At 45.4% G+C, this 14,504-nt stretch overlaps 1 protein-coding gene across 1 annotated transcript in view; it reads right to left on the bottom strand.

Annotated features, from left to right (window-relative positions):
- Window positions 1-2,054: 2,054 nt before the first annotated feature.
- VSTM5 (V-set and transmembrane domain containing 5) overlaps window positions 2,055-14,504 on the bottom strand; it is a 32,479-nt gene continuing 20,029 nt past the window's right edge. Inside the window, exons 2-4 of the mRNA XM_035009375.1 lie at window positions 4,640-4,966; window positions 4,394-4,534; window positions 2,055-4,266 (exon numbers count right to left, since the gene is read on the bottom strand). Coding sequence (XP_034865266.1) covers window positions 4,223-4,266; window positions 4,394-4,534; window positions 4,640-4,966 — 512 coding nt within the window. The 3' untranslated portion in view covers window positions 2,055-4,222. The remainder of the gene's footprint in view (window positions 4,267-4,393; window positions 4,535-4,639; window positions 4,967-14,504) is intronic.

The raw sequence follows: 14,504 nt of genomic DNA, 5'->3' as shown, positions 1-14,504 counted from the left end.
CTGACCAGGAATTCTAATTGGCACTTTTGCATTGTTGATTAATAAAAACAGGAAATTAAGTTATTATTTAATACATTCATTTTGGTTAGTAAAAAATTCTTGCAAACCAAGGGACCTGAAGGAAAAAGACTTTTAGCATTTTTAGGGCCAGAGCCACCTGCACAATCACTGGTCTGTTGAATCCAAGGAATTCTACCCACCCATGTGTCCACGTTATAAGGTCAAATCTACAGCGAAAACTTTAGCTTTATTTTACATGAGCAATGCTCTTTCTCCCTCCCCCAAACGGTCTCTGATAAGTTTTACCATAAACCCCACCAATAAGATAAAACATTGACTCTGAAGTCCTGAAAGAGGGAAGGATTCCTAGGAATAGAGCTGAATGCATTTAGTTAAGAGGAAGGAACAAGTCTGCCCTAAAAGAATGATCGCTGTAAAAGAAAGATGTATTTTTAGATATCATTTAAAGAAAAGTTTTCAGTGAACAACCGTAACGTATCCATTCTAGGGATCGCACTGTGCAGGCAAGAAGAATGGAGTTTAGGAATAGGTAGAGACATGAAATAATGCCCAAGAAACATGAAATGAAAACAAGCAAATTGTAGGACAACATGTATAACAGCATCCCATTTGCCTAAAAGGAAAATGGATGGACCACTGTGATGTGTGACTATTGTGTATGCAGAGACCAAGAAGGACAGGTTCACATATGCCTAGGTCTAGAGGGATACTACTGAGGGAGGAAGAACTTTACTTTTGACTTTATATATAGACTCCAGTATCATTTTGATTTTAATGTTTTTTAAAATGATTTATTCATTTGAGATAGAGAAAGAGCAAGCAGGCGGACAGGGAGGGACAAGCAGACTGCACAGACTGCACTGAGCGCAGAGCCCGCGGTGGGGCTCCATCACACAACCCTGAGATCATGACCTGAGCCGAAATCAAGAGTGATGCTTAACCAACTGAGCCACCCAGGCACCCCAGTATCATTTTAATTTTAAAGAAGGATTTCTAAAGGGTGCTGGGTGGTTCTGTCAGTTAAGTGTCTGACTTTGGCTCAGGTCATGATCTCAGGGTCCCGGGATTGAGTCCCAGGTGGGGCTCCCTGCTCAGTGGGGAGTCTGCACCCCCATACCCCCTTGTACTCGCACATGCATGCTCTCTCAAATAAAATCTTTAAAAAATAATAAAGGAGGATTTCTCACTTTTGCAATTAAACCAAGCTAAAACGCCCACCCAATTTTTAAAGGGCCATGGAAGTCGAGCATGGAACAGCACGTATCGGGCTGGAAAGGCACCAGGGCCAAGGGAAGTTGTGTTCGTGGACAGATGCATCAACAGTAGCCACAGGGCTGGCTCCGCTCCCTAAACCAGAGGTGTCTCCTGCTTCCTGGCCAGTGGCCACCTGGGCTGGGATAGGAAACCGATGAGAAAGAGGACGTTCCCCTGCCCCCAGGCCCTGGGGTTTCACAGCAGCCTCCTGCCCTGGGCACACACCCGATCGCTCGGTTCTCCCGCGCTGCCTCACTCCCGAGTGAGCCCAGCGAGCTGTGAAGGCCGCCCCCTGGGGCATTCCGCCCTCGTTCCATGCCCAAGACACCAGGAAATGAGAAAGTACAGTATATACCTTTTTAATTTCTTAGATCGCAATCTGAGAGGATGTTCTGTTGGCAGAGCATGAACGTTCTGTCCTGCATCTTACCTGCTGTTGAACGAGATGGTAACACGGGCCACATCTTTATTTCAGCCCTTTCCAGAAGCAGAAAGGACTCTATTGAATTACGATTAATATTCTGGAAGTAAAAACTTCAAATTAGTGTTCTGGGAAGACGCAGGGCTGAACGATGGGCTGATTAGGGATTGTTTTTCAGGACTGCTAAAGAATGTTTACAGTTAGAATCAATGTCATTATTCCCTGATCATTTAAAAAACATGCCAGCCCCATGGCAGAGGCCGAGGAGTATGCTTATGCCCACAGCCGATGGAAACCTCCCCCAGGGCCTCTGAGTGCTTGGCAGGAGTGGGCTCACACACAAAGCACCCGGCCTTTATTTCCAGGCTTTATTTCATTCTTTAATATTTTTCCACAGCTTAAAACATAACTTATAGCTTAACATTTCCAGTGGCTACCCTCTAGAACATAATATTTTCTTTTTTGGAAAATAGACCAAAAAAAAAAAAAAAACCAACTTCAGGCTCTGGAATGAACACTTTCCACAAGAATGTTCAGGATGGAGGGAGCTTTAAAAGTGCAAAATAAAGAAATGGAAAGCCAGGTGGGCTAACTTTTCATGAGTTTTGGGGGGCAGTTTATTTTACATTTGGTTTTGTCCATGGAGGCCTCTCCTTAGGTATGCTTTGCCATTCCTTTTTCAAGATTTTATTTTTAAGTAATCTCTACACCCAACATGGGGCTCGAACTTACAACCCCGAGATCAAGAGTCGTGTGCTCTACCTCCTGAGCCAGCCAGGCGCCCCTCCATTTCACCTTTTATTCTGAAGATGACCACCCCTGACTTCTGACAAGCTGAGAAGTTCAGTTCTGGAAAGTAGGGAGTATAAAGGAGGACACACGGACTCCAGCAGCCATCCTGATCCAATCCGTTTCCTGCCAGTGGGCCTTCTGTGTGAAAGAAAGAACTGATCAGATGACCCTTGACCCTCTCTTTGTTCTGGTACTCCCACCCTGCTTCCTCGTGGCACTGGGGCCTGGCTCCTCCGACTGCTGCCTGGGGAAAGGACACGTGCGTCTACAGGAAGTGGCCCGAGGCTGAGAATCTTCTCTGTGGCAGGCGCTCCAGCTACCAATCAGTTGTGTGGACCAATTGCTCTCTTGCCTTTTGAATCAAGTAGTGCCTTTAGAGTCCTTTTGGAAGGTCACAGAGCTCCTGTCCGACTGCTCCAGATCTCTCCTTGTAACCTTGGATTATTTAGAGAAAGGCCTCTTAGCAACTTCTCCAGGCAACTTCTCATTTGCCACATGGCAAGTAGAACAGATGTAGACACTGGGGACTTAAGGAAAAGAGGAGGGAATGTTCTAGCTCTCCTTCATGTCTGCATGGGTGAATTTGCAGGTGGAGGCTGGGGACTTAGCTCCTGACCTCGGCCTCCACCGTAACTGGGGTGGTGCCTTTAGTCTGTAGCTAAGAATGTTGGAGAGAGAAAGGAGAATGGAAAATAAATTCATGCCTGCTTTAGAGCTTACCAAATGGAAGATGCGATGGAGACACTTTCAGGTAAACATGGTGACTAACAAGCCAAGAGAATGAGAGCCGAGGCCAGTTGTGATCCAGGCCCTCATTTCGCCTGAAGCCCCAAGACCCCACAGCGTTTTCTCACTTGGTAGCGCTCCGTAGAGGACTTACTGCTTTCCAGATCCTTGAAGAATCCTCATGCTTTTCTTCAACTGCTTGGGGAGCTCTATGCATTCGTGGGCTTCCCATGATACCCTATGAGGTAGGTAGGTGAGGGCCAAGCGTTCCTAAGCCCACTTGGGAGAGCACGAGGGCCTGACTTGAGACAAAGCATTGGTGACAGGGGGAGGGGGCTGCAGAGACCTGAAGCCCAAGCTAACGTCCTGGTCATACCACCGTGCATGGTCATACCCCACGCAGGCTCGCTTTCACACAGGTACCATTACCCAGCCTGTCAGGGAGCCATCTGGACCCCAGCTGCTGCCCCCAGTGGCGATGAACATGTGGGTTCCTCACACTGGCCTAAGTTGGGGCCATGGAGGGAAAATCTGATTAACGCTGGAATAAGAGAGGAAGAGAAAGGTGATCTCCCTATTCCTGTTTCCAGTGCTGGTCCCACGGGCACGAGTGAAGCTCCCCTCCCTAAAGCTTCCGGCCCAGGGCCTGGCCCTGCTCCGAGCACCTCATTAGGGCCCCACAGCAGGCTCGCGGCCTCCACCTCTGCTTGGCAGGCGGCCTGTCGAACTTCTCCCAGCAGCTCCCACAGCAGAGGGAAAGGACATGGAGAGCCTGTCCAGGGCTGGCTGCACGCTCAGTCTGGACACGCTCTGGCCTCGGCCCCAGAGTGTGGGGAGCAAGAGTCCTCAACTCCAGTCGATTTTGCTCACATCCGCAGTGCCTTCAGGAATGACTGGCCCAGGCCGGGCAACGGGAGGCTCTGAGGGTGGATCGGCCAGGTTTGCTCCTTTTGTTGGAAAAATAACATTTTCCTCTTGAGGTAGGAATGTAACTGGGTGCAGCCTTGGCTAACACTCAACATCTTGCAGTTCCATCTCCTCAGTGGTGCTCTCTGCAAAGCAAAAGACAGGCCCGTCAGGTGTGGATTGGCCACGGGTGGTTTCTTGGGGAGACCAGGCTAACGGGCACCACCTCAGCCATGAAGGCGTGATGGATGATCGCAGGGCCCAGAGTTTTACCTTTGAGTTTGTGTCTTCTCTTCCTCTGGAATTTATATGCACACTTATTACACACCCACATGAGGCTGATTAACAGTGCGGCCACCGCAGCGAGAAAAGCAAGGAAGACAGCAACAAAGTGGAGGTCTTCATAGAGGATCTCTATGGGGCGGGTAGGGGAAGGGGCAGACAAGGTCTCTTTTAGTATCAAGAAGGCACACCCCCACACGCTGGCAGTTCGGCGGGGTGCCCGGGCCCCCGTCTTACCCGACACGTGCAGCACGATGGTGCCAAACTGGCTTCTCCCCAGGCGCTCCGTCACCGTGATGACATAGTAGCCGGAATCCCTCACGCTCACACTGAAGAGCTGGATGGAGCCATTGTCGAAGGTGCAGAGTCTGTCCTTGTGGCTTTGGGAGATGTTGGCCTGAGTCCCTGGCTGCCACTCCACGATCTTCTGCGCTCCCCAGTTGGACGTATACTTCCACTCGATGGTGGGGACGCCGTGGCAGAAGTACTCAACCGAGAGCAGGATGTCTTCCTCCACCGTGGCATTGATGGTGGACTGGGGGATGTACAGTGACACGCCCTGACCTGCAGGACGGAGTGCCAGATGGGGGGCAACTTACATAGGAACTTACAGGCCAATGAGCTGCCATGATTCGTTAGTTTATTTAGCAGATACTTACTGAGGGCCTGTTACATGCCAGGCTGTCTTCCAGATTCTGGTACTGGTGACACAGTGGTGAAGGTTATAGCCTGAATATGTGTGTCCCCCCACCCCCCCCTGAAATTCCTATGTTGAAGCCCCAACCTCCAGCATGACTATATTTGAAGTTGCAGCCTCCAAGGGGGTAATGGAGGTTAAATGAGGTCATAAGGATGGGGCCCTGATCCAAAAGGAGTAGTGTCTTTATAAGAAGAGACACCAGAGAGCTCTCACTCTCTCATCTCTCCACAGGGATGCAAGGGGAAAATGAGAGAAAATACTCAGAGGTTGCAGAGAGAAGGTGGCTGTCTACAAGCCAGGAAGAAAGCACTCACCAGAAACTGAACTGTGCTAGAACTTTGATCTAGGACTTTCCAGCCTCTGGGACTCGAGAAAATAAATGTCTGGTGCTTAAGCCCCTCGGTGTGCGGTATTTTGTTATGGTCTAAGACCGTGAATAAGACACAAGGTTCTTGTATCCTGGACAAACAGTGAACCTCCCTGGAGGCTCCATTCTATAAGGGAGACATACCAGGGTGAAATAAAGGAGATCATTTTAGATAACGACAAGCACTTTAAAGACAATACAACAGGGCACTAGTGACTGGTGGGGGTGGAGATGGCACGGGACATTAGAGAGAATGGTCAGGGAAGACTTCATGGAGGAAATGACGTTTGAATGGAGACCTGAAGGACAGGCAGGCAGCGTGTGGAGACTCGCGGGAGGAGCATCTCGGGCAGAGGGAGCAAGCACAAAGACTGAGGCGAGGGCGAGTGCTGGTGTGTCTGGGGGACAGAAAGAAGGCCAGCATGCTCGAATGCAGTGAGCAAGGGGGTGGGGGGTGAGGCTGCAGAGCCGGCAGCACGCCGGCCGTGAGGGTTAGGGATGGGGTTTCACTCAAGGCTGATGGGAGCCATTGGAGGGCTTAGGCGGGAGGTGACATTCTCCATCAAGCTTGAGAATGTGTGCTGTGGGGAACATTCTGGGGGTGAGGGGACAAGAGCCGAAGCAGAACGAGCAGTCAGGTGGCTGCTACAGGGAACAGCCAAGAGATGGAGGCGAGGCCTCGCAGGGCGTGAGCGGTGGTCTGATTCAGGCTGGGTCTTCGGCAGCAGGGCGGACCAAACGCCCCGCACTAGGTGCGGGCGGGGTGAGGCAGAGGCCCGGAGCAGGGGTTTCTGCGCATGTGTAGCTGCGGAGCAGCGCCGCCGACGGAGGCCCTTGCACAGGTACTGCGTGGGTACCACGCCCAGGCCCCGCGCCAGCCGCCTTACACACGTCGGCTCAGGAAGGAGGGTCTCACACACAACCTCCTGCGAGTCCATCAGGCACAGAGCAAGCCTCGTCGTCGACAGGACTAGCTAGCTTGTCAAAGTTCATTCCGCAAGGCAGAGAGTCACACAGGGCTGCCGGCTCCAGGGCTTACGTATTTAACCTCCAAGCTTGAATTCAGTCGTCAGTGGCTGGTGGTGGAGAGCACAGAATGGGACAAACGCCCGCACACCCTGGGAGGGCTGCTCAGACTCGGCTGGAGACTGGACAACGGACAGGGCAGGACTGAAGCTTGGGGCCCGGCCCTTGGCTTCCACCTCCACTTCCTGTTTGGCCCCCCTCAGTCTCTGAGTGCCCAGTTGCCCCAAGCCCTGCCGTGCGGCTCCAGGTAACCACACCTGCTACTTTTCCAGGCGTTTCTCACTGTCCTCTCTCATCCCCAGCACGTCCCATTAGTGCTCCTCTCCTAAGGCTCTTGGCTAGGCGACTAGCAATCGTCTGATAAACCTCATGCTGAAAAACTGGAATGTGGTAATGGTTTTCAAGAGTTACAACTGCCAAGTAACAGAAATACATTTTCTCCCAACTCTATTTTAAAACATGTTAAATTCAGAGAAAGGTTTTGAAAGGCCAGTACAATTAATATGTACCCTCTTCTTAATTTACTAGTTAGGAACGTTTTGCCACATTTACTCTTTTTCTCAGGAAGAAAACAGAGGTCAAATTCCAGGTCAGCCCTTAGAGGCAGGAGTTATGTAGTTTCTTCATCTCCGTGTCCCTAACGCAATCCCTGACACATACTGATTGGTCAATAGGTGTTTGTTGAGTGAATGAATAACTGAATGACAAAATATTTATGACAAGAAGGGTGAGATTTCCTGATAGAAAGGTTGCTGCTCAAGTGGTCTGAAAAATTAGCACATCTAAAAGGTAACACACATATAAGAAAGAAAACTATAATTTAGTCAAGACTTTATGTGCCAGTTATTAAAATATATACTTATTGTACTTACCAATCATTCCCTAATGTTTTACATAAGTCAGCAACATGCCCATGTGACTAGGAAATGGAAAAGATGGGACTTAAATGCAGTTCTGTCTGATTCAAAGCCCTGTGTTTTTCCCTAAAGACACCACCAAAATATTAGAAATAATAAATGAATTCTGTAAAGTTGCAGAATACATAATATATAGAAATCGGTTGTATATCTACATAGTATAATGAAGCAGCACAAACAAATTAAGAACACATTCCATTTACAACTGCACTAAAAAGAATAAAATATCTAGGAATAAACTGAATCAGGGAGATGAAAGACCCCAGTGAAGAAATCAAAGAGGAAATAAAAAAACAGAGACCAATAAAAATGAAAACACAACAATCCAAAATTTGGGACACAGCCAAAGCAGTTCTAAGTGGGAAGTCTACAGCAATATAGGCCCACCTCAAGAAACAAGAAAAATCTCAAATAAACAATCTAACCATATATATAAAAGGAATTAGAAAAAGAACAAAGCCCAAAGCTAGTAGAAGGAAAAAAATAAGGACTAGAGCAGAAATAGAGACTGAAAAAAACAGTAGAAAATATAAATGAAACCAAGAGCTGATACTTTGAAACAATAAACCAACTTAATAAACCTTTAGCCAGACTCATTAAGGAAAAAAAAGCAAAACAAGAAAAAAAACAAAACAAAAAAGAGGACTCTATCAAATCAGAAATGAAGTAGCAATAACAACCAACACCACAGAAATGCAAAGAATTATAAGAGATTATGAAAATTTACATGCCAACAAATTGGACAACCTAGAAGAAATGGATAAATTCCTGGGAACCTATTCTCTTCCACAAATAAATCAAGAAGAAATGGAAAATCTGAACTGACCAATTACTAGTAATAAAATTGAGTTGGCAATCAAAAAACTCCCAACAAACAAAAAGTCCACAACCAGATGGCTTCACATGTCAATTCTCCAACACATTTAAAGAGGATTTAATACATATTCTTCTCAAACTATTCCAAAAATAAAAGAGGAAGGAAAGCTTCTAAATTCATTCTATGAGGCCAGTATTACCCTGATACCAAAACCAAAGACACTACAAAAAAGAAATAAAAAAGAGAGAGAACTACAGGCCATTATCTCTGATGAACATAGATGCAAAAATCCTCAACAAAATATTAGCAAACAGAATTCAACTATACAGCAAAAAAGTCACTCACCACAATCAAATGGGATTAATCCGAGGATGCAAGGGTGGTTTAATATCTGCAAATCATTCAAGGTGACACATCACATTAACAAGAGGAAGGATAAAAACCATATGATTCTCTCAATAGATCCAGGAAAAGCATTAGACAAAGTACATCTGTTCATGATGAAAACCTCAACAAAGTGGGGCTAGAGGGAACATACCTCAACATAATAAAGGCCACACATAAAATCCACAGCTTGCATAATGGTGAAAAACTGAAAGTGTTTCCTCTAAGATCAGGAACAAACCAAGGATGTCCACTCTCACCACTCTGATTCAGCACAGTACTAGAAATCCTAGTTACTGCAAGCACACAAGACAAAGAATTAAAAGGATCCATAGCGGTAAGGAAGAAGTAGAATGGTCCCTCTTTGCAGATGACATGATGCTATATATAGAAAATCCTAAAGACTCCACCAAAAAACTATTTGAATAAATGAATTCAGTAAAGTTGCAGAATACGAAATTAATATACAAAAATCTGTTGCATTTCTATACACTAATAACAAAGTAGCAGAATGAGAAATTATGAAAACAATTCCATTTACAGCAGCACCAACAAGAATAAAATACCTATGAATAAATTTAACCAAGGAGGTGAAAGGGCTATACTTTGAAAACTATCAGACATTGATGAAAGAAATTGAGGACAACACAAATGGAAAGATATACCATGGATGGGAAGAATTAATAGCATTAAAATGGACATATTACCCAAAGCAATCTACAGATTCAGTGCAAGCCCTATCAAAATGCCAACAGCATTTTTCACAGAACTAGAACATAAATAATCCTAAGATTATATGGAACTACAAAAGACCCTGAATAGCCAAAGCACTCTCTAGAAAGAAGAACAAAGTGGAAGGTATCACAACCCCAGATTTCAAGATATACTACAAAACTACAGTAATTAGAACAGTATGATATCGGGGTGTCTGGGTGGTTCAGTTGGCTAAGCAACTGCCTTCAGCTCAGGTCATGTTCCCAGGATCCTGAGATTGAGTCCCCTGACAGGCTCCTTGCTCAGTGGGGAGCCTGCTTCTCCCTCTGCTTGTGTGTGATCTTGCTCGTTCTCTCTCTGACAAATAAATAAATAAATCTTAAAAAAAACAAAACAAAACAGTATGACATGGACACAAAAACAAACACAGATCAATGGAATATAAAGACCAGAAATAAACCCACGGTTATATGGTCAATTAACCCATGACAAAGGAGGCAACATTATACACTGGGGAAAAGACAGTCTCTTCAATAAATGGTGTTGGGAAAACTGGACAGCCTCTTGCAAAACAATGAAATAGGACCACTTTCTTACACCATCCACAAAATTTAGCTGAAATGGATTAAAAGCCTGTGAGACCTGAAACCATAATACTCCTAAAAGAAAACAGGCAGTAATCTCTTTGACATTAGCCTTAGCAACATTTTTCTAGATATGTCTCCTCAGTCAAGGTAAACAAAAGCAGAAATAAAGAATTGGGATTACACCAAAATACAAAGGAAACCACCAACAAAGGAAACCATTAACAAGACAAAAAGGCAACATATTGAAAATATTTTAAAATGACATATCCAATAAGAGGTTAATATCCAAAATATATAAGGAACTTACAGAACTCACTACCAAAACCATTAAAAAAATGGATAGCAGATATCTGAATCACCATTTTTCCAAAGAAGACATACAGATGGCCAACAGACACATGAGAAGATGCTCAACATCACTAATCATCAGGGAAATGCATATCAAAACCATAATGAGGTATCACCTCACACATGTCAGAGTGGTTAAAATAAAAAAAATAAGAAATAACAAGTGTTGGTGAGGATGTGGCAAAAAAGGAACCCTCATGCACTGTTGGTGGGAATGTAAATGGGTGTTACCGCTGTGGAAAACAGTATGGAGGTGCCTCAAAACAAAAAAAAAAAAACAAAAAAAACCCAAGAAACACCTGAAAATAGAAATACCATATGTTCCAGTAATTCCATTGCTGGGTAGTTACCTAAAGAAAACAAAAACACTAACTTGAAAAGGTATTTTCACTTCTATGTTTATTGCAGCAGTTTTTACAAGAGCCAAGATATGGAAGCAACCCACATGTTCTTCAATAAATGAATAAAGAATTGGCAGGGTGTACACACACACACGGGAATATATTGGTCATAAAAAAGAATGAGATCTTGCCATTTGCAACAATAGGGATGGATCTAGAGAGTATGATGCTAAGTGAATTAAGTCAGAGAAATTCAAATACCATATGATTTCACCTATATGTCAAATTTGAAAAACAAATGAACAAACAAAAAGCAGAAACAAACCCATAAATACATAGAAGAAATTGATGGCTGCCAGAGGGGTAGGGGTTGGGAGATGGGCAAAATGGGTGAAGGGGAGTGGGAGGTACAAGCTTATAGTCATGGAAGAAGTCATGGGACGAAAGGGATAGCACAGGGAATACAGTCAATGGTACTGCAGTAGTGTTGTATGGTGACAGATGGGAGCTACACTTGTGATGAGCACAGCATAACCAAGACCTGTCAAATCACTATATTGTATACCTGAACTAATGTAACATTGTATGTCAGTTACACTCCCATAAAACAAACAAACGTACAAAAACTTTTTTCCACTTCACTTTGTGGCCATCATGTGTTTATCTAGGTTTTCAGATTTCTCTGACCCCAAATAGGAGCAGTTGGAATAGTGATTACAGTAAGATTCAGAGAACCACATTTAGAGCTCATGACAAATCTGTATCACAACATATGTATATTTCATATACACTGTGTTAAACATGTTGGTCAACGTTACTGGTAGACTAGTTTTCTAGGATACTACCAGCACTTTCAATACCCTTAGGGACCTTCATTTTAAGCCTTTTAAGTACTCTGGACCAAGAAACAACAAAACTGAAAAGCAAATAAAAATAACAAGCCCAAGTTTCTGAGGTGCTGATACACCTAGAAACTGGCCAACTAGACTGTTGGTTTCTTTATTTTCTCTTGACCATAAAAACCTCCTCCTAATCAGGGGTGCCTGGGTGGCTCAGTCAGTTAAGCATCAGACTCTAGGTTTCAGCTCAGGTCATGATCTCAGAGTTCTGGGATTGAGCCCCACAGTGGGTACCCTGATCAGCGGGGAGTCTGCTTGTCTCCCTCCCTCTCTGCCCCCTCCCCTGCTCTCTCAAATAAATAAATCTAAAAAAAAAAAAAACAAAAACAAAACCCAAAACCCTCCTGCTAATCAAACTAACCAGGCATTTAACTAGGTTTTTGGAACAAAGAGTTCCTTCTATTTATCTACCACATATAATTAGTAATAAATGGTCTATAGCAAAGTTGGAAAATTAACAGTTCCAAGAACTTAAAGGCAAACTGCTTGTCACCTGTTTAAGAAGTTGAATTAATGAGTAACCACCTCTGCGCCTCACGCTAAAATCATTCAGAACAAGTTAGAGAAAGCTAGTACCTACACCAATACTCAGACCTGGCTCAAATGTTCTATTCAGGGAGGTTGGTTCAATAAATGAGATTTTACTTGTAAAATGGATGCCAGGCAGCCATTAAGCAGCATGAGTTTTGTATAGACAAGGAAGAATACCTACAACATGCTACTAAGTTAAAAAATGAATTTCTAAAGCATACATTTATATTTGTATAGATATGTACATATGAACTATAGAAAAATCTAAGGGATTGCCCCTTAGAGACTGGATGGCAATGGAATTTTATTTTCCAAATTATACATTTATATAATTTTGAATTTCAGTTATTGAAATAAAAAATAAAATGTACTTTTTTAAAGATTTAATTTATTTGACAGAGAGAGAGAGAGAGAGTGAGAGAGGGAACACAAGCAGGCGGAGTGGGAGAGGGAGAAGCAGGCTTCCCGCGGAGCAGGGAGCCCAATGCGGGGTTCGATCCCAGGACCCTGGGATCATGACCTGAGTGGAAGGCAGACGCTTAACAACTGAGCCACCCAGGCGCCCTAATATAATGTATTTTTAAAAATATATATTTTTAAATCTTTTTAAAGTTCTGATTGGACCAAGCAAGCTGGTGGGCAAAGTGTAAAAATAGTTTTAAAGTTGACCTTGCTTTACATCCTCACTTGCATTCTATATGAAAAACAGAGAAGTACTAAATTCTACCCATTTCCCAAATAGATGCAGATGCATGCCTCCTTTAAGGAAGGAGTCACAGAACTAAAGATTTTAGCAGGGAAGTCACGGGAACACGAACCCAGGGGCTTCCTGAAAGCCTGACTTCCTGGCACTGGGGAGACCCACTTAGAACTAATCGGAGGGAAAACACCAGCAGGTGAAGTCAGCTACAGAGCAACGGGCTTGAACAGAATACTCAGAACGAATGGTTCCTTATGCTTTTTCTGACACATAAATTACTGAGGTTGTATTTGGCAGCTTCAAAAAATTGATGATTTAAGATGGACAGATTTCTGAAATCGCAAGAAACGTCAATACTATTCACAGCACAATTTCGATGAACAAGGGTATCAACTAATGGTGAGACAGGTGGCTGAAGCAGCCTCTGGGTTTCAGGGGTCATGGAGGGGACACCTTAACCGGGACACCTGGCGTGAGCAGGATCCATGTGGTTCAACCCCAGGGCCTCCTCACTGTGAGGCGAGGAGAAATACCCTCACCTTGCAGAACAGAGGACGGGAAAGCCTCCGGAGGAAGGCTGCGAGGCTGAGGGGACAGGACACGTGTGAGGCCCAGCAGGGCACAGCACGTAGGCCCCCACGCTTGCCTTCCTCGGCTCAGGCCTATGCCCCTGGCCTCGAGGGTGACCAACCTTCCCGGTGTGCCAAGCTCTGAGAATTTTCCCAGGATTGGGGAGTTTCAGGGCTAAAAGCAAACCAGGACAGCTGGTCACCCTGAGACTTAGAAATGTCAAAGAGGAAAGAGAAAACTCCAAGGCATACAGGAGTGGATTTCTGAGGCATCCAGGGGTGGGGTGCAGGGGCAGAGCTGAAGGAACACCAAACATACCCTTCCCTGACCCCTCTGGATTCCTAGCTCATCTCCACAGTCAGCAATCCCACTGCACCCCCTCCCCCAGTCACTGAATGCCACCCCCACCCACCATCGCTTGCTCTGCCCCAGGGCACTGGCTTGGGGTGCTGGCTTGGGGAACAGTATCATTATTATTATCCCCATTTTACAGAGGAGCTAATGCAAGTTCACTGAGGTTAGGGGATATGCGCCATGTCACAGTAAGTGGCTGAGCCAAGAATGAAATCCTGTGTACTTTTCACTGTCCCGGTAATGAGCCAGGAAGCTTGCAGGAGCTGGGGAAGGGAGAAGACACTCGTTGAAATGGAAGCTTGCAGAATACAATTTTATAAAAGCGTGGGAAAGAGAGAAAGTGCAAGCTGGGCTGGGAGAACCGTAAGCCCACCCAGGGTGGCAGGACTCGGGATCCTCAGCTCCCCAACCTGAGTAAGAAGCCCAGGTAATAGCCTGAGGGATCTGCGACAAGCTGGAGACTCTGTGTGGGAGTTAGCCCTCGGGCAGGGCGGACCCAGGGCTGGTATTCAAACAGAGGCTCAGCAGGATCTGAACTGGGCTTCTGGAAGGGCCATCTGGCAGCAGATTTATCCTTTACACACATCGCTTGTGCGGCCTGGAGCCCACCACCTGGGCCAGTCCTATGAACCTTCCGGAGAACCCACGGCTGGAGCCCAAACAGTGGGGGCAGCCCGAAGCCCTGCACTGGGGTGGTGGGGGGAGCAGCAGGAAGGCCACGTGTGCATGGTAGGTCTGCCCTGAAACTGTTACCTGTCATCCAGCTCAGAAGCCCCAGAGCCCAGCACAGTGCCTGGCACTTCGTGGGCGCGCACAATATCCTGGTACCAACCAGCAAATAAAGACA

The sequence above is a fragment of the Mirounga leonina genome, unplaced genomic scaffold (genome assembly GCF_011800145.1).
Source record: "Mirounga leonina isolate KUSES-001 unplaced genomic scaffold, KU_Mleo_1.0 Mir_153, whole genome shotgun sequence".
Taxonomy (NCBI): domain Eukaryota; kingdom Metazoa; phylum Chordata; class Mammalia; order Carnivora; family Phocidae; genus Mirounga; species Mirounga leonina.
The sequence above is the reverse complement of the archived record's forward strand: the minus strand, read 5'-3'. Positions and strand labels throughout refer to the sequence as shown.